At 35.6% G+C, this 21,453-nt stretch overlaps 1 protein-coding gene across 1 annotated transcript in view; it reads left to right on the top strand.

The window, feature by feature from the left end:
- The window catches only part of WNK3 (WNK lysine deficient protein kinase 3), a 132,802-nt gene that overhangs the window by 1,072 nt on the left and 110,277 nt on the right, over positions 1 to 21,453 (top strand). Inside the window, 3 exon segments of the mRNA XM_077758369.1 lie at positions 19,734 to 19,906; positions 20,414 to 20,485; positions 20,487 to 20,629. Coding sequence (XP_077614495.1) covers positions 19,734 to 19,906; positions 20,414 to 20,485; positions 20,487 to 20,629 — 388 coding nt within the window.

The following is a 21,453-nucleotide window of genomic DNA, read 5'->3' as shown; positions in this document are numbered from 1 at the left end:
TTCCTTAATAAATGTTTTTATGGTACTTTTAAATAATGAAGAGCTAATAAGGATAGAACATTATAGAAGGGATTATATAGTAAGAATAGCTTCAGAGAAATATGTTCACATATAAGGAAAACCTTTGTGACCTCGATCAGCCCATGGAAAATGTCGTGTTCACGAGTTGCTTAAAATTAAGATTGAATAAAGTAAATTGCTAAGTACAGGTTTTTTTTGTTTTTATTCAAATTCCAGTGGTTTCTGTGCATATGGATGTGTACATATGTGTTGTGATTTCACACATTCTGAATTTGCTGTAGGTTATAATTTCCTAACTTTACTGCCTGAGTCAGTGTTTGCTTCATATGTAGATTCCAGAACATGTTGTTAAAGATTCAATTCAGTAAGTCTGGGGTGGGATACAAGATTGCAATTTTAACCAGCTTTCAAAGTGCTTTGAATGTAGGAAGTCCCTTGACTCTTTAAGTGCAAGTTACCTAGCAGTCAAGCCATTCTAGTAGTTCTTGAAAGGTAAGTACATGTGTGTGTTTGCTTGGCTTTCTTCTCACTTCCTTGTTCCTCTTTCAGAATTTTATAAGGTCTATGACACAGTAGAAATGTTAGGTAATATAAGTAAATAAACTTCAAAATCACCTGAAATTTCAGTCTTTTGAGGATGCTTTATACATTTTAGTTTATATCTTTCTGGACTCTTTTTTTTTTTTTTTGCAAAAATGTATAGTATGACTATTTTTTCCCCACACAGTAGGATCTTTAAGGTCTTATAAAACCTTTTCTTTTTACTTATTATTAACATCTTTTCATTACCGGTAGTTTCGAATTTACATCCTTATTTTTTAAAAAGTTTTATTTGAGAGAGAAAGAGAGAATGCACGTGTGCAGGTGGGAGGGGCACAGAGAGAGAATCCCAAGCAGATTCCAGTGCTGTCTGCACAGAGCCAGATGCGGGGCTTGAACCCACAAACAATGAGATCATGACCTGAGCCGAAATCAAGAGTGGGATGCTCAACTGACTGAGCCACCCAGGTGCCCCATATATCATTATTTTTTAAAATGTTTGTTTATTTTTGAGAGAGAGTGGGAGTGGGGGAAGGGCAGGGAGAGAGGGACACACAGAATCCAAAGCAGGCTCCAGGCTCTGAGCTGTCAGCACAGAGCCTGACACAGAGCCCAAACTCATGAACCACAAGATCATGACCAATGCCAAAGGTGGATACTTAACCGAATGAGCCACCCAGGTACTCCCCTATACATCATCATTTTTAAAATTCACCCTTCTAAATTATTTAATCAGTCCTCTGTTGTTGGAACTCTAGAATTTTCTCCAGTTTTTCACTATTATAACCATGGTTGTGATCAACATACTTGTATGTTTTCATTTCATTTCATACTTGTATGCTTTCACTACATATAGTGAAAATATGTACATTTTAATTTCATCTCTGCATTGTGACATTGGTAATACTCATCTTTGAGTGATACTCTGTAAATGGAGGAAATAATTTCCATTCACTTGGTAGTAGGATACATACTAAAGATATGTCAAGTAAGATATGTTAAGTATTTTTCAAATTCTATACTCTTTTATGTTAAAGGATGTTTAGGTAAAACTTAAAATATTCTTTTGACAGGGATTGCTTTGGGGAGTGCCTTTATCATTCACCTATGGAAAGACTAAGAGAGCCCATAAGGTCTTACTACTCAAAATGTGGTCCTTGGAGCATCAGCGTGGACATCATCTGGGAGCTTGTTAGAACTGCAGGTTCCTATGTCTCATCTCAGACCTACTGAATCAGAATCTGCTTTTTAGTGGTATCTGCAAGGTGATTGGTATGTACAGTAGTGTTTGAAAAGCACTGAAATAAGGGACCAGTCCAAGAGCTAGCTGAATCAGGAATTCAGCTTAATACACCAACTTGAGGTTTTTATTATATCATATATACTGATTTCTGATATCTGCCCCAGATTTTCCAAATCAGAATCTCTAAGAGATGGGTCCCTGGGACTTATTTTTTGAAAGTTCCCCAGGTGATTGGATACATAGCCAGATTTGGGAATCTTTCATATAGAGCAAATGTAAATATGTAAAATACATTTTTTAATGTTTATTTTATTTATTTTTTTAATGTTTTATTTATTTCTAGGAGAGACAGTGCGAGCAGGGGAGGGTCAGAGAGAGAGGGAGTCACAGACTGAAACAGGCTCCAGGCTCTGAGCTGGCAGTCAGCACAGAGCCCGACGCGGGGCTCGAACCCACGAACCGCGAGATCATGACCTAAGCGAAAGTCGGACGCTTAACCGACTAAGCCACCCAGGCGCCCCTAATGTTTATTTTTTAGAGAGAGAGAGAAAGCATGTGCACACACGTGTATGTGAGTTGCAGAGGAGCAAGGGAAGAGGGACAGAGGATCCAAAGCAGGCTATGTGATCATAGCAGAGAGCCCGACACGGGGCTCAAACTCATGAACTGCAAGATCATGACCTGAGCTAAAGTCAGATGCTTAACCAACTGAGCTACCCAAGCACCCCTAAAATACATTTTAATTTACACTAAGAACAATTGCAATTTTCTATTCTGAAAGGAATGTCAGAATTATTAGACTTAATTGATATAATTTCTATTGTATCAATTTTATGATATAATATCACTTCATTTTATGCATATTTGAAATTAAGAAAAACTATTATGAGTACTGTTCAGTTTTTAATGTAGAATTTTTCATATTTTTTCCACAATTTTCTTTATTATGCAATTAAACAATTTTGTTGAAAGACACCCCAGCAAATAGTTTAAATATTTGAAGTATTCCAAATTCTTTTCCAACCCTTGTTTATATATATGTGTGTGTTTGCATAGTATATAATATTAGTATGCCCATACTTTTATCAATTTGATATTTTTTATTTATTACTATCATTAAAATATTTATATTTTATCACATTCATACCACCTTTTGCTTAAATCTTCTTCCCTGAAATTAGGCAGTTCTTTTCTTTTATTTTGTTTTCTTCTTTGCATGTTTGATTTGAAAATCACAGCTTAACAAAAGCTTTTTATACCTTTTTCTCTTGACGGCATTTCCCCCCACTGTGGATATTTGAGCCTTGTGTAACAGTTGTTATAGGCTCTATATCCATTTGTTTAGAATACGTTGACCTTATAGCAGTGAAAAGAACCAGGAGAGATAGATTTTACTGCTGATATTTGACTTTGAAGATGTTAAAAATAAACAGACAAACCCTTTGAAGATATAGGTTATATTTAAGGCTTGGCCATAAACATCTGCATTTCAACAGTTTGTCATACTTTATTGTTTCAATAACTTGGTTTATACATTAGTGGAAAGGCTGACCTATTGTTCTTTGTAAAGAACTTGGTAAATTATTCGGTAAATTGATAATTTACTGTGAGTGAGGCTATCAGTCATAAGTGCTGTTGGAAACACTTTATTTTAGTTCATGATGTTGAAATCAAGACCTGGTCAGATGTTATTGAAAGATTTGTTTAGTTACTTTTAAAAGGAGTCAATCACAAGAATTTGTAATATTTTGGGGCGCCTGGGTGGCTTAGTCGGTTAAGCGTCCGACTTTCACTTAGGTCATGATCTCGTGGTTCGTGGGTTCGAGCCCCGAGTCGGGCTCTGTGCTGACTGCCAGCTCAGAGCCTGGAGCCTGTTTTATCTGTGACTCCCTCTCTCTCTGACCCTCCCCTGCTCACGCTGTCTCTCTCTTTCTCTCCTAGAAATAAATAAAAAACATTAAAAAAAAAGAATTTATAATATTTTCCTCTTCTAACAACTTGAGAATCAACAGCATTCCCCTTTTACACTTGGAAACATAACCAGATTTTGCTTAACTATAATTTGGAAAAACACGTCCACTAGTGTATTTGTCATTTCTTTTCTTGATGGAACTGAGTTTGCATATAATGGGACTGTTTTCCAAATGGAGGGACATCATAGATAATGTGAAATTTTTTTGTTTGACTGTTTCTATAATGTATTTGTTCTTGTAATAAGCTTCACTGTGGGGTCACATATGTGATTGTGTGCTTCTTGGGGTAATTAAATAGGCCTCCTTTTCTATTTTAATAAAATTTTTTTTTAAAATTTTAATCCCAATATAGTTAACATACAGTGTTATGTTAGTTTCAAGTATACAGTTCCATACATCACCCAGTGCTCACAAATCTGGACAAGTGCACTCCTTAATCCCCCTCATCTATTTAACTCATCCCCCTACCCACCTCATATCTGGTGGTAACCATCAGTTTGTTTTGTATAGTGTCTATTTCTTGATTTTCCTCTTGCTGTCTTCTTTTTTTCCCTTTGCTCATTTGTTTTGTTTTCTTAAATCTGACATTATGAGTGAAATCATATAGTACTTGTCTTTCTCTGACTTATTTCACTTAGCAGTATACTCTCTAGCTCTTAATGGGCCTCTTTTAAGTAGCATCTAACAACTAGACAACTAACAAGTCTACCTATAGTCTCTCAGCTGAATCAAAACTGGCCTGAAAATAAAGATTTTTTTTAAAGAAGACACAATTGACTATAGCAGGTTGACCTGTTGAGTGAGCATTCTAATGAACTTTCATTATAGTAGTAAATGTATTCAGAATAACACAAAGGAAGTAGTTTGAAAATCCATACTTCCACACCCAAAGTACCTTTCAAAATTGTGGGGATATTTGTTTCCATTTTATTTTCATTCATCATCTAAAAGCACTTTGGGAAAAAGTATATTTTTCAATACCACCCCTACATTTAATTGTAAAATTAGAATTAGATAATAATATGAAAACAGCTGAATTTCCAAAAAAGGACCAAAATTAAAAATAAATGCTAGAATTTCTATTTCTGAATAAATGTTGTGGTCCCAAAGTATTCACTCTGGGATACTTTGTTATAGCCCTCTTGGAAATGTTTCTAGATTCTGTTTGAGCCACACAAGAAAATACTCCATTACATATATACACACCCAAAATAGTGTTACTCAGTTTATTCCCCACTCTCTTCTGACCTGGCTCTCAAAATGGAATACTGTCATGGACAAAGTTTACATTTTTTAAAAAAGTTTACATTAAAGAGAGGAGAGATAAAGCTTGTTGCTTAAATATATATGTGCTAGTCTCTTTGTTTAAAAGCTGGTCATGTAACTTTATCAGGTATAAACCAAAGGCAGCTATTTTCATAAAATGACAAAGGGTGAGAGTAGCAGGAGACAGACTTGGTCTGGGAAATAACATTTATTTTTCCAGTTAGTTCAGAGTTAATTTTGAGCTAATTATCTGTTTGATAGATAAAATAAATTGATACATCTAGTAGTCTGAATAATTGCACTCCAAAGATGTCCATGTCCTAATCCCTGGAATTTATGAGTATTTTACCTTACATTGCAAATAGGGCTTTGTAGATACAATTAAATTAAAGATTTTGTGGTGGGTAGATTATCCTGCATTATCTGGGTGGGCCAAAGTTAATCACAGAGATTCTTAGAGAGGAAGGATTGTCATAGTCCAAAGGAGATCTGACAATGGAAGCAGAGGTTGGAGTGAGGTAGGTGATTGATGGCAGTGGGCAATGAACTAAGGAATGTGGGAAACCTTTAAAAGCTACAAAAGATAAGGAAACCTTCTTCCTTAGAGCATGCAGAAGGAACACAGCCTTGCCAATACCTTGATTTTAGTCTAGTGAAACTCATTTTGGACATCTGATCTCCACAAGTGGAAAGTGATAAATTTTTGTTGTGTAAACCACTAAATTTGTGGCAATTTGTTACAACAAAAATAGGAAACGAATATAATACACAAATGTCATTAATTCATTTATGCATTCATTCAACAAATATTCAATTCTACAATGTGTCAGAACTGTGCTAAGTGCTAGGGACATAATGGGGAGAAAAAGTAGACACAGGCCCTATTTTCATAAAACTTACAGTAGAAGGAATTTATACTCAGTAAGAAGAAGGCTTGGAAATTGAAATTAGTGAAAAGATCAAAGGGCTGTTAAATATAGGTTTGTTTGAAGTAAATGATAGGGTTGGGAGTATTGGACAACAGGGGTACCATTCTTTTACTACTTAGTTTTCTTTAACTTTTTATTTTGAGATAATTTGCTGCTAACTGAAGAGTTGGAAAGATAGCATAGAAACTTCCTGTATGCCCTTCACTCACTTTTCTTTTATGTTAATATCGTAAACAGAAAATTGATCAAAGCTTTAGAAATTAAACTTAGTGTAATACTATTGTCTAAACTTGGATTTCACCGATTTTCCCACTCATGTCCTTTATCAATGTGCTCCTTTAGGGTCCCACATTGCATTTATTTGCTACATCCTCTTAGTCTCTTCCAATCTGTGACAGTTCTTCAGTCATGATTTTTATGATCTTGAACTTAAAAAAATTTTTTTTAGTGTTTTATTTTATTTTTTGAGAGACAAAGAGAGACAGAATGCAAGTGGGGTAGGGTCAGAGGGAGACACAGAATCCAAAGCAGGCTCCAGGTTCTGAGCTGTCAGCACGGAGCTCAATGTGGGGCCTAAACCACAAAGGTGAGATCATAACCTGAGCCGAAATTGTAGCCTACCCGACTGAACCACTCAGGCATTCCATGTGATCTTGAACTTTCAATTTTTTTTAATGTTTATTTATTTTTGAGAGAGAGAGAGACAGAGAGAGACAGACAGCATGGGAGAGGGCCAGAAAGGGAGACAGCGGATCTGAAGCAGGCTTCACAAAGTGAGCACAGAGCCCAACACAGGGCTCAAAGGAAGTCAAGAGTCGGTCGCTTAACTGGCTGAGCTACACCAGATGCTTGTGATCTTGAACTTTTTTTAAAGAGTATGGCTCAGTTTTTTTTATAGAATGTCCCTTAATTGGGGTTTGTCATGTTTTCTCATGATTGGATTTAGGTTATGAATTTTGAGAAGAATATCAGAGAAGTGATACAACCTTCTCAGTGTGTCATAGCAGAGGGTACATGATGTTGGTGTGGATTACTGGTGATGATAACTGGATACCTTGTTTAAGGTGGTATCTAATAGATTTCCTCTACTGTAAAATTAATAAATATCTCTTTGATTAATACGTACCTTAGGAAGAGATAGTTTGAGACTATGCAAATATCTGTTTCTCCTTAAACTTTGCCCAATTGTTTTGGCAACCATTGGTGTATATCTTGCTTGCAATAAGTATTACTGTGATATTCTAATGGTGATTTTTTATTTGCCACATCCTTCCACAGTTATTAGTTGGAGCTAACTCTTAGTTTTATGTGGTCTCTTCCTAAGTAAGACTGTTAAGTTTCTGAAAACCCAATAATTGGGGAATTTGTCATTGAGGAACTTTAGTATATTTTAAATTATTAATAATGACATCATACACTTTCATTTTTCAAAATTAATGTTAATTGTGCACTGTGTGAGTACCTGGATAGGTACTTAATTTGAATATTTTATTTAATCTTTGCAATAGTTCTGTGAGACAGAGATGATTAGTTTTCAGATGGTGGAACTGAGGTTTAGATACATTAAGTAACTTGCCCAAAGAGTAGAGCAGGGATTTGTATTCATCAATGATATAAAAGAAACATTTACATACATGATTTCAGAATTTCCCCCTCATTAGTTATTTGAGCAGATCATTCCTTTGTTTTTAATCATTTTAGAACAGTTTCTTAAGTGGACCCTGTTTAGTGTCATTTAAGGATACACCCTAGCGTGTGGCCTCTGAGGAAGAGTTTAATGGCTAGGTTGCCTTGGTTCAGTGTCTGGCCCTCATCTTTTGTCCGTGTCCAGAGGTGGTTAGACATGTTGGGGAGACTGACTTGCGCTAATTCAAAAGCCTAAATCTAGGACAACTGTTTATTAATTTAGAATGAGGAATACAGTTGGTAGGTCAAATGTTCTGTTTGTTCTGTGGGCTAGATACGTGCGATGCTAAATTATGAGAAAGTGGCTTGGTAAGAATGCAGTCAGAACAAAGGAACTAGATGTTCCTGTGTGTGTTCTTCTGCCAATACCATAGACCAAGTAAATGAATTGTATGCTCAGGTCCTGTCTGGATGAGGACATCCTCTTTGTTCAACAGAACTGGAAGACAAGTGAACCTGATTCTGTATTTTGTTCATTTACCTTCCCATGTGCTATCTTGACTACCATGGATGAGCACTATTTTTAAAGGTATTGATACTGTTGCTGTCTAAAAGCTTTAACATGTTAATATGGCCAGACTATAACTGTTATATACTGATTTTTATTAGTACTTTGATGTTACCATTTACAAATATTATTACCCTAGTGTGTGTTTATTTCATATATAGCTTTAGTTCTGAGATGCTATACCATCTCTCCAAGGAAAGTGGTTTGTAAATGAGGTATCTTAATTGTTGCTGTGAATACTGTTTATGAGAGGCAGAGCGATGAACTAGAAAGTGCTCAGGATTCAGAATATGACAGACCTGGGTTCCAGTGTTGCCTGTGCCAGTTGGGTACCTTGGGCAAGCTAAGCAGCTTAACATTTTGGAAACTTAGCTTATTACTTTTCAAAAAAGAAATATAATTAATATTTCTGACATGCAAAAGACAATAAAGAATAACGTGATGGAAACTGGGTACCTACTGCTCAGCTTGAGACAAAAAAAATGTTGAGGATCAGAGATAATTATTATAAAACATGTACATGTTTGAGTGTTCAGTAACTGATAGTGATAAAATACTGAGTGACCTCATTTATCCAGAATATTTGTTGATAGACTGCTTTGTAAGTTAAGCACCATTTTAAAATCTTCATTGTGTTTTTCCTTACTTGAACAAGTTATAATACAGCTTTTATAACATTGTTGATGATTTCTTCCTTTCACATTTGCAGAAACAGAGCCATATATCCTCTGACCTGGTTATGTAGTTCATTGTTGGTGTTTGCATTAAGAGACATAGCTGATAAGGCCATAGTTTACTTTTTGGAAATGAAATACTTCTTTTTTGTTCTTTTTATTTTTTTAAGTTTTAATTTAAATTCTAGTTATCATACAAAAAAAAGAAAAACCAATATTACACTGTATGTTAACTACTAAAATTTAAATTAAAAAAAAGAGGGGAGCCTGGGTGGCTCAGTTGGTTAAGCATCCGACTCTTGGTTTCAGCTCAGGTCATGATCTTATGGTCGTGAAAATTGAGCTCCACACAACGTGGAACCTGCTTGGGATTTTCTCTCTGTCTCGATGCCCCCTCTTCCCTGCACACACATGCTTTCTCTCTAAAATAAAAAAAAAAAAGCAAAGAAAAAGAAAAATCAGTTAGTTAATAGATAGTGTAATATTAGTTTCAGGTGTACATATAGTGATTTAGCAATTCCATAAACACCTGGTGCTTATCTATCATAAGTGCACTCCTTAATCCCCATTACCTACTTCAGCCACCCTCCCCTTCCCTCTGGTAGCTATCAGTTCTCTATAGTTAGAAGTCTGTTTCTTGATTTGCCTTTCTTTCTCTTCTTTTCCCTTTGCTCTTTTGTTTTGCATCTTAAGTTCCATATATGAGTGAAGTCACATGGTACTGGTCATTCTGTGACTGACTTATTTCACTTAGCATTATATTCTCTAGCTATGACCCTGTCACTGCAAATGGCAAGATTTCATTCTTTTTAATGGCTAAGTTATATTCCATTATATGAAGTGTGTGTGTGCACGCGCACATGTGTGTGTGTGTATACAGCCCACATTGACTAACAAACGGATAAAGAAGATGCCATGTATATATATATGTGTGTATATGTATATGCATATCCATCAGTTGATGGACACTTGGGCTGTTTCCATAATTTGGCTTCTGTAGATAATGCTGCTATAAACATCAGGGTGCGTGCATCCCTTTGAATTAGTATTTTTGTATCCTTTGGGTAAATACCTAGTAGTGCAATTGTTGGATCCTAGGGTAGTTCTATTTTTTAACTTTTTGAGGAACCTCCATACTGTTTTCCACAGTGGCTGCAGTAGTTTGTATTCCCATCAAAGTGCAAGAGGGTTCTTTCTCCACATCCTCGCCAACACGTTATTTACTGTGTTGTTGATTTTAGCCATTCTGACAAGTGTGAAGTGATATATCATTGTGGTTTTGATTTGTATTTTCCTGATCATCAGTGATGTTGAACACCTTTTCATGTGTCTGTTGGCCACCTGTATGTCTTCCTTGGAATGAAATGCTTCTTATCTTGAATAAATACATATGAATGTTAGTCATGTTGGTACTGTGCCTTGTCTCAGGAAGGGTTTTTATACATTTTTAGCATTCCATACATTATGATAGATGTTTAGTTAACATTCATAAAAAGACAGTATTTTTTTAAATTTTTATTTATTTCTAGGAGAGAGAGAGAGAGAGACAGCGTGAGCAGGGGAGGGTCAGAGAGAGAGGGAGACACAGACTCCGAAATAGGCTCCAGGCTCTGAGCTGGCAGTCAGCACAGAGCCCAACGCGGGGCTCGAACCACGAACTGCGAGATCATGACCTAAGCGAAAGTCAGACGCTTAACCGACTAAGCCACCCAGGCGCCTCGGTGTTTCTTTTTTTTAAATTGTTTAAAGTTTATTTATTTTGAGAGCGAGATAGCACAAGTTGGAGAGGGGCAGAGAAAGATGGAGAGAAAGAATCCCATGCAGACTCTTCACTGCCAGCATAGAGCTGATGCAGGGCCGGAAGCCATGAAACTGTGAGATCATGACTTGAGCTGAAAGGAAGAGTTGGACCATCAACTGACTGGGCACCCCCAAGACAATATTTCTTTTTTCTTAAAATATTTTTTTTCGTTTATTTATTTTTGAGAGACAGAGAGAAACAGAACATGAATGTGGAAAGGAGAAAGAGAGAGGGAGACACAGATTATGAAGCAGGCTCCAGGCTCATGAACCATGAGATCATGACCTGAGCCGAAGTCAGACGCTTAACCGACTGAGCCACCTAGGCGCCCCGACAATATTTCTTTTAAAAGTAGTGTGGAGTAGTTGAAGTCTATTTGGTAAATTTGTATTTCACTTTATTATTATTATTATTATTATTAATGTTTATCTGAGAGAGAGAGAGAGAGAGCACACAAGGGAGGGGCATAGAGAGAGGGAGACACAATCGGAAGCAGGCTCCAGGCTCTGAGCTAGCTCTCAGCACAGATCCCGGGCTCTTTGTCAAATCCACAAACTGCAAGATCATGACCTAAGCTGAAGTTGGATGCTTAACCGACCGAGCCACCTGGGCGCCCCAAGTATTTGACTTATATTCAGTTATATAATTTAATAATACTGAAAAATTGGTACTTGATACTTTTTTGGTTACCTTTCCTAGAGACAGTAAGATTTAGGGATCATTTTTATATAATATTCCTGACTTCTGTGTCAACTCCATTAGCTGTCACTGCTTTCTAATTTGCCTTTTGTATTTCATCATTTCTTTCTTGTATAAGAATTCTCCTTGGTGATGTGTGAAAGTTACCTTATTAAAGTGGTTATCATTAATACAATATTGTGTGTGTGTTTAAAGGAGGATTACTGTAGTAGCTGAAAGCTGTTCTCTGGATTTTGGTGCTAGTTTGGCAGGTTTACTTTCCACTCACTGAATTAGAAGTGGACCTTGGAAGATCTTGGCTATACCTTTTTAGTGGAATTTACCTCCAGCAATACATCTGGGACAGCAATTGTAATTTTGTAAAGTTATTTACTTAAATGCTGACTACTTTTGATTCCTAGGATCAAAAGAGTAGTTTAGTTTCACACATGAATGACTTGTATTCTACTAATTTAATAAGAAGGTGTCAAAATTTATTCATTATTCGTCAGAATAGATCTGCTGATCTATCACAAGTGGATGGCTTCCAGCTAATTACAGGGACATTTAGGACTTAATTAGTCATCTTAGGTTAGACAGAAAAGCATAAACATTTATATCCAGGTCTTCTTTTTTTTTTAATGTTTATTTATTTTTGAGAGAGAGAGAGAGCATGCAAGCAGGGTAGGAGCAGAGAGAGAGGGAGACACAGAATCCAAAGCAGGCTCCAGGCTCTGAGCTGCTACACAGAGCCCAACAGAAGTGGGGCTCAAACTCATGAACTGTGAGATCATGACCTGAGCTGAATTCAGATGCTTAACTGACAGAGCCACCCAGGTGCCCCTCCAGGTCTCTTCTAAGTGTAGAAGATGATACCTGTTATATTGTTATTCTTTGAGTTCCTTAACTCTTTTAGCATGTTTTATATAATGCATTGTATAAGTTTAAAGTGTATAGTGTGTTGGCTTGATACATTTATATGTTGCAACATTATTGCTACAGTAGCATTAGCTAACACTTTTTGTCATGTCACATATTTATAATTTCTTTTTTGTGTTGAAAGCAGTTAAGATTTAGTCTGTTAGCAACTTTGAAATTTATAACATTGTTGGCTGTAATCACTATGTTGTATATTAGATCTCCACAACTTACTTATTTGCTTATATCCTTAAACAACATGTCCCAAATTTCCTCTGTATCACCCACTCCCTGGTAACTACTATTCTACTCTCTGTTTTTATAAATTCATTTTTTAGATTCCACATATAAGTGATACCACAAACTGTTTGTATCTCAGAGAGATATCTGCACACCCATGTTCATTGCAGCATTGTTCACAATAGCCAAAATATAGAAACATGTTAAGTGTCTTTCAGCAGATGAATGGATAAAGAAGATCTGATGCATATATATACACAATGGAATATTATTTAGCCATGAGAATGCAGGAAATCCTGCCTTTATGACAACATGGATGGATCCGGAAGGCATTATGCTAAGTGAGATAATTCAGACAGAGAAAGACAAATAACATATTAATTCCTTACCTCTTATTTAAAATAATTTTTTGTTGTGGCAAAATGTACATAACATTAAAATTTACCACTTTAACCATTTTAAGTGCACAGTTCAGTGGCATTAAGTATATTCACATTGTTTTACAACCATTACCACCTCCCATCTCCATAACTTATAAGCGTCCTAAACTGAAGCTCTATACCCATTAATCAATAATTCCCCCTTCCCCACTCCTCCAGTTCCTGATAACCACTATTCTATGTTCTGTCTCTATAAATTTGCCTATTCTAGGTACCTCGTAAAAGTGGAATCCTACAGTATTTGCCTTTTTGTGTCTGGATTTATCCACTTAGCAAATCTTTTCAAGTTTCATCCGTATTGTAGCATGTATTAAAATTTCATTCCTTTCTAAGGCTGAATAATATTCCATTGTAGGTATATACCACATTTGTTTTATCCGTTTATCTATTGACGTACATTTATGTTGTTTCTTCTGATTGTGGTGAATAATGCTGTCATGAACATTAGTGTACAAATGTCTAAGTCCCTGCTTTTAATTCTTTTTGGTATATATCTAGAAGTGGATTTTCTGGATCATATGGTAATTCTGTTCTCAATTTTTCAGGAACTGCCATACTGTTTTCCACAGTAGCTGCAGCATTTTACATTGCTGCCAGCAACGTACAAGGGTTCCATTTTTTTCTATGTCTTTGCCAACTCCTTGTTGTTTTCTGTTTTGATTTGGTTTGGTTTGGTTTATTTTTTCTTATTTTTTAAAATAGTTTATTGTCAAGTTGGTTTCCATATAACACCCAGTGCTCATCCCCACAAGTGCCTTCCTCCATGCCCATCACCCCCCTCCCTTCTCCCCCTCCCCCATCAGTCCTCAGTTTGTTCTCGGCATTCAAGAGTCTCTCATGGTTTGCCTCCCTCCCTCTCTCCCACTATTTTTCCCCTTCTTCTCCCCCACGGTCCTCCATTAAGTTCCTCCTGATTCTCCTATATGTACAAACATATGGTATCTGTCCTTCTCTGCCTGACTTATTTCACTCAGCATAACACCCTCAAGGTCCATCCATGTTGCTACACATGGCCAGATTTCACTCTTTCTGATTGCCATGTAGTATTCCATGGTATAGATGAACCACATCTTCTTGATCCATTTGTCAGTTGATGGACACTTAGGCTCTTTCCGAGATCGCCTGTGAGGAGTGTGTCCCGCCTAGGGTCAGCTGGACAGCAGGAAACCGGATCCCTCTGTGTCCCATGAGGAGGTTTTTCTCTTCTCCAGCAACAGGAACAGCAGCTTCTTGAGCAGCTTCAGCCACTCTTTCTTTCCCCCCCCAGATTCACTGTGGCTCCCCACAAAGGGAGATCTCCCCTTCTCTCTGTGTCTCTGGTCCCGGCCCGATTTTATCTTCCCCAGTTTGCACTCATGCTAGAAGGTTTTCTCAGCAGACTCTGTCTCCTTTTCCTCCCAAACTCCTGGATTCTCTAAGGGTTCCTATGGCTTCAGGCCTTCTCCGTGCGAGATATGGGGGCGAGTGCAATGTACAGAGTTCTCTACTTCTCTGACATCTTGCCTCCTCCCTGGTTTGGTTTTTAAAATAGCCCCATGTTGGCCTTGGTGCTGACAATGCAGAGCCTGCTAGGGATTCTCTTTTTCCTTCTCTGTGCTCTCTCTCTCTCTTTCAAAATAAATAAATGAAACATAGCCATCCTAATATATGTGAAGTGCTATCTCATTCTGGTTTTGACTTGCATTTCCCTAGTGACTAGTGATGTTGAGCCTCTTTGCTTACTGTCAATTTATATTTCATTCTTTAGAGAAATAACTATTCAAGTCTTTTCCCAATTTTTGAATTTGATTGTTTTTTGTTGTTGTTGAGTTGTCAGAGTTCTTTATATGATCTGAATATTAATCCCTTATCAGATATATGAATTGCAAATATTTTCTCCCATGCTGTGGATTCTTTTCATTCTCTTAATAGTACTTTGATGTACAAAAGTTTTAAATTTTCAGTAAGTCCAGTTTATCTAATTTTTCTTTTCTTACATCTATCCTTTTGGTGTCATATCCAAAAATTCATTGTTGAGCCCAATATCAGGAAGCTTTCTTCTATGTTTTCTTCTAGAAGTTTTTTTTTTAGCTCTTATATTTAGGTCTTTGATACATTTTGAGTTAATTTTTGTATATGGTATAAGGTAAGAGTCCAATTTTACGTTTTTGCATGTGGATACCCAGTTTCCCCAACCATTTGTTGAAGAGACTGTGTTTTTCCTACTGACTGTTCTTGGCACCCTTGTTGAAAACAATTTATTTGACCATATATGCAAGGGATTATTCCTGGCTCTATAGTCTTTTCCATTGATTTTTTGGTCTTCCTTTATGCCAGTATCACACTGTTTTGATTACTGTAGCTTTGTAGTAAGTTTTAGAAATCAGGAACTCCAACATTGTTCTTTTTCAAGATTATTTTGGGAATTTGAGGTCTTGGAGATTCCACATGAATTTTAGGATTTTTTAAAATTTATGACAGAAAATGTCATTGGGATTTTGATAGGGACTGCACTGTATATCATTCAATATGAACAAATTTGATTTAGCACATGATATACTTAATTTTACTCCTTCCATCTTATTTTAGGTTCTATATTTTACTTTTGTTTCCTTTATTCCTGTTGACTTAGATCACATTTTTCATCTTTATAACTTGTTAGCTTTTTTTTTCATAATACTGAGATTCAAACACTAATAAACTAATTCAGCAAAGTTGAAGGATAGAAAACCAACCCTCAAAAATCAGTTGTGTTTCTGTATACTAAAATTAATAACCTAAAAAGGAAATTAAGAAAACAATTCCATTTACAATAGCATCAAAAAGAACAAAATATGTAGGAAGAAATTTAATTAAAAGGGTGAAAGATTAGTAACACTGAAAACTACTCTGTCAGCACAGGGCCCGACCCGGGGCTCGAACTCATGAACTGTGAGATCATGACCTGAGCTGAAGTCGGACGCTTAACTGACTGAGCCACCCAGGTGCCCCCAAACATTGCTAAATTTAAAGAAGACATAGGGGCACCTGGGTGGCTCAGTCGGTTAAGTGTCCGACTTCGGCTGAGGTCATGATCTCACGGTTCATGGGTTCAAGCCCTGCGTCGGGCTCTGTGCTGAGGAATAGCTCAGAGCCTGGAGCCTGTTTCAGATTCTGTGTCTCCCTCTCTCTCTGACCCTTCCCTGCTCACACTGTCTCTATCTCTATCACAAAAATAAATAAAACATTAAAAAAGAGACATAAATAAATGGAATTTAATGGCTAGAGGGCTTAATATCATTAAGTGTCAGTGCCAAAGGAGATTGACAAATTCAGTGCAGTCCCTATCAAAATAAAAAGTACTATATATCCATCAAATGAAGTCTGTGGAGTCAACCTCTCAGGTGGGGTTAAAAGACAAAACCTACATGTGTTGTTTATTAAAAACATACTTAAAACAGTGATAAACAAAGATTAAGATAAAGGTATGCATAAGAAAGAAAGCAGGAGTGGCAATATTAATGTGTCACAGAAGGACGAAAGTAAAGTTAAAACACTGAACAGGATTTTATGAAATTATTTACTTGACAGTGTAAGAAGATATATCAAAGACCTGTAGACACCAAAAATAATTTGGCTAGTAATTTAAACTAAGAACCCATAATAGACTCAAGGAAAATGGGTAAACTTATGGGCATAGTAGGAAATTTCAGGTCCTGTTATTTCAAAATAGGACAGATCTAGCAGACAAAAAGTAAATAAATATAGAGGAAATAGAAAATATAATCCACAGACTTCATTTGATGGATATATAGTACTTTATATACTTCAAAGAGATAATATACATTTTTACAGTCTGAAGCCTCTAAAAAAGTTGGTCAAATACGTGGTGCATCGAAAGTATTAAGTTAAAGAAAATATATTTTATATTCTGCATTACTCAGTAAAATTAGAAATAATGAAACAAATAACTAAAAGATCTTAATTGGAAATCAGAAATCACATTTCTAGATAAATTTTGGGTTGAGGAGAAAATCAAAACTGAAATTATAAACTACCTAGAAAGCTATAAAATAGAGGATGTTACAAAGAAACTTGTGGATCACTGCAAAAGCTATACCCAGAAGAAAATGTCACCTAAAATGTCTTCATTATTAATGAATAATAACTAGAAGGGATATAGTACTCTTGAAATATTAGGGAAATGATAGCAGAGGAAAGCAAAATAAAGGAAGAGGGAATTAATAAAGATAATTGAAATTAATAAAAACTTGTAGACATAAAAATAGGATAAATAAATTTTACTCATTTTGGCTTTCTGAAAAATGATTAATGAACCTGATGAAGAAAAATAAAGAGTGCAAAAATACATGAGAGAAGGAGTGACAAATGAAATATAGCCATGCTCTGGAAAAGAGTCAAAGAATTAGAAGAGAACATGATGTACAACTTTAGTAACAAAATTATCCCAACATTTTAGTGTGAAAGATTTCAAATATAGGCAAAGAGTTCTTGGATATAACAATGAACACATGATCCATGAGAGTAGAAAATTAATACATTAGACTTCAACAAAGTCCAATGAAAGACACTATTAAGAGAATGCGAAGGTAATCCAGAGAGTGGCAGAGAGTATTTTCAAATCATATATGTGACAAAAGACTTATATGCAGAATCTATAAAGAACTTGTGGGGTGGGGTGCCTCGGTTGGTTAAGTGTCCAACTTTGGTTCAGGTCATGATCTCACCGTTCCTGAGTTTGAGCCCTGAATTGGGCTCTCTGCTGTCAGTATAGAGTCCACTTCAGATCCTCTTGTCTCCTCTTTCTGCTCTGTTTGTTCTCTATAGTTAGGAGTCTGTTTCTTGGTTTGCCTCTCCCTCTCTCTCTTTCTTTTCCCTTTTGTTCATTTGTTTTGTTTTTAAGTTCCACATATGAGTGAAATCATATGGTGTTTTGTCTTTCTCTGAATGATTTCATTTAGCATAATACTCTCTAGGTCCATCCATGTCATTGCAGATGGTAAGATTTCATTCTTTTTTACAGCTGAATAATATTTCATTGTGTGTGTGTGTGTGTGTGTGTGTACCGTATATGTATGTGTGTGTATACAACATCTTTATCCATTCATTAGTTGATGGACACTTGGGCTGTTTCCATAATTTGGCTACTATAGATAATGCTAGTATAAACATTAGGGTGCATGTATCCCTTTGAATTAGTATTTTTTTGTATTCTTTGTGTAAATACCTAGTAGTGCAATTGCTGGATCATAGGGTAGTTCTATTTTTAACTTTTTGAAGAACCTCTATACTGTTTTCCAGAGTGTCTACACCAGTTTGCATTACCTCCAACAGTATAAGAAGGTTCCCCTTTCTCCACATCCTTACCAACACCTTTTGCTTCCTGTGTTGATGTAGCCATTCTGACAGGTGTGAGATGATATATCATTAGTTTTGATTTGTATTTCCCTGATGATCAGTGATGTTAAGCATCAATTTATGTGTCTGTTAGCCATCCGTATGTCTTCTTCAGAAGAACGTGTATTCATATCTTCTGCCCATTTTCTTAACTGGATTATTTGTTTTGGGGAAGTGTTAAGTTGTATATGTTCTTTTTATTTCTTGAATAGTAACCCTTTCTCAGATATGTCATTTGCAAACATCTTCTCCCATTCTGTAGGTTGCCTTTTAGTTGTGTTGATTGTTTCCTTTGCTGTGCAGAAGCTTTTTATTTTCATGAAATCCCAATAGTTTATTTTTGCTAAAATACAAAACCTTTCTAAAGATANCCTCTCTAATGATACTCTTTTGTGTTTATCAAGTTAATGTTTCTTCTACTCTTTTTCTGTTCTTACTTCTCTCTTGATTTTCATAAAAATATATTCTATCAATGTGTGTGTTTTCTATCTTTAAAGAAATATTTGGCTTGAGCCCTTCTCTTATTTCCAATGCTATTATGGATTTATTCATATATTTCTTTTGTCATTTTGGTGGGATTTAGGAAGAGAAGGGAAGTAATTTAATACGCTGTCAATCATCTTGTAATGGAAATCATACTTAAATTTTTAACAAGGATACTTGATTATTTCTGTTAAAATCAAAACTTTAAATCGTTCTGCCATTCCTTCCTCTCCTGCTCCCTCTTGCAGAAGACAAAAATTGTTTTTATTCTTCCTTTTATTTGTTAGAATTTTAAAAATTAGATTAAACATTTTTTTGTAGTTTCACATTTTTATTAAATTCCAGTTAACATACAGTGTAATGTTAGTTTCAGGTATAGAATTTAGTGATTCCTCATTTACTACATACAACATTCAGTGATCATCTGGAGTTTTAATTCCAGACTTTCTTTTTGCATTATATATCTTCTATTTTAATGACTGTTTAGAAAATTCATTCCATTTTACCAACCACATTAACCATTATTACTTAGCCTTAACCCTAAGTAAGCATTTTTGGAAATTTCTTACTATTTATTGTATGCCACATACTCCTTTTATAATTATTTTATTTGGCCATATTTTTATTAAAATTCTTTGAGTAATATTTTCAGAAGGGGTGTATGGAATGGTGTATTTTGGGTCCTTATTTTCATGAAAGTGTGTCTATTTTTCCCTTATAAATCTGATTGGTCATTTTAGGGTTACAGTCCTCCCTCAGAATTCTATGAACATTGCTCCTTTGACTTTTAGCATTTAATGTACCATATTAGAGGTCTAATTCCTGTTTGAAGATATTTTACTGGTTGGTAACCCTGTATTTCTTTCTGGAGATAGAATAAAGCACACATTTGAGTGGTATTAGAAAAGTCCGTGAGACTCTCTAGACTCTAATTTGGAACCTGGTATTCCATTTCAGGACCGTAAATTAACCAAAGCTGAGCAGCAAAGGTTCAAGGAAGAAGCAGAGATGTTAAAAGGTCTCCAACATCCCAATATAGTTCGATTTTATGATTCCTGGGAGTCTATATTAAAGGGAAAGAAATGTATCGTATTGGTGACTGAACTTATGACATCAGGAACCTTAAAGACGTAAGTTGACCTTGATAGTGCTAATGAAGTTTTATTTGGAAACAATGAAAGATTGGGGGTGTGGCCACGTTCACATATCTAGTGAACAATACTATGTAATTATAATTTATTATTTTATTTCTGACTATGGTTTTTCATTTGATGGTATAATCACTTATAATTATTAAATATGGAATATACATTTTCTGTTAACTAGCATCTTCGCACTAAAAGTTTACATAGTTAACCCCCCTGGTGACCTTATAGAAATAGTTATCAGAAAGTAGAGAGGGACTTTCTTTTCAAAATTTGCTGCCCTTCCACAAGAGGTCACTCTGATTAGAATGATTCCTGTTTTGAATTATAAATGCTAAAAAATCCTAGACTTGGTAGGATGTCTTCTCTAAGAATGAAGCCGTAGATTTAAAATTTTATTCTATAACAGACAATAGAAAACAACTCAGTGCTGACAATCACAGTACATAACAATACAAGCTAACTTACATGATTTTTTGTTTCTTTCTGCAGGTACTTAAAACGATTTAAAGTCATGAAACCAAAGATTTTAAGGAGTTGGTGCAGGCAAATTTTAAAGGGTTTGCANGCACACTAGGACTCCTCCCATTATTCACCGGGATCTGAAATGTGACAATATTTTCATCACGGGACCCACTGGATCTGTGAAGATTGGTGATCTAGGACTAGCCACCTTAATGCGAACATCATTTGCTAAGAGTGTCATTGGTGATTAACATTTTATAGTTTATTATTTGGATAAAGAGAGATTTTAATTGTATATGTCTGGAATAGGGATCAGAAAACTATGCCCCATGAACCAAATCTGACCCCATTGCTTAGTTTTGTAAATAAAAGATTTACCGGAACATAGCTACACGCCCTCATTTATGTATTGTCTATGGCTGCTTTTGCACTACAGTGACTGAGTTGAGTAGTTGTGACATAGACCATATACTGAAAAGCCTGAAATATTTATTGTCTGGTCCTTCACAGAGAAGTTTGCTGACCCCTGGCCTAGAATGTAAATTTGGTTTTATATTATTTTATTTATTTATTTTTAAATCTTTATTTTGAGAGAGAGATAGAGTATAGGTTGGGGAGGGGCAGAGAAAGAGAGGGAGAGAGAGAATCCCAAGTAGGCTCTGTGCTGTTAGTACAGAGCCCGACATGGGGCTGTATCTCACTAACTGTGAGATCATGACCTGAACCTAAATCAGGAGTAGGATGCTTAAGACTGAGCCACCCAGGTGTCCTGAATTTGCTTTTAAATATGGATTATATGTTGATTTATTTCAGGCACATTCTAGTGTATTTCTTTTATGGACATACTAAAGATTATTAAAAGGTTTTGAAGACTTAAGAAAGTAGATTTACTAATTTAATTTAGAGAAATTTGTAAATAAAAGATTAGAAATAAAAACAGATTTTATTAATCATTATCTTTAACATTACAAGTTGTACTTTACCAATATAGAAAAATAAGGAAAAAATTTGTAAATAAAGGATTAGAAATAAAAACAGATTTTATTAATCATTATCCTGAGTATTTC

Source organism: Crocuta crocuta, unplaced genomic scaffold, assembly GCF_008692635.1.
Source record: "Crocuta crocuta isolate KB4526 unplaced genomic scaffold, BGI_CrCroc_1.0 scaffold1067, whole genome shotgun sequence".
Lineage (NCBI taxonomy): Eukaryota > Metazoa > Chordata > Mammalia > Carnivora > Hyaenidae > Crocuta > Crocuta crocuta.
Note: the sequence above shows the minus strand (reverse complement) of the source record. Positions and strands in the feature narration are given on the sequence as shown.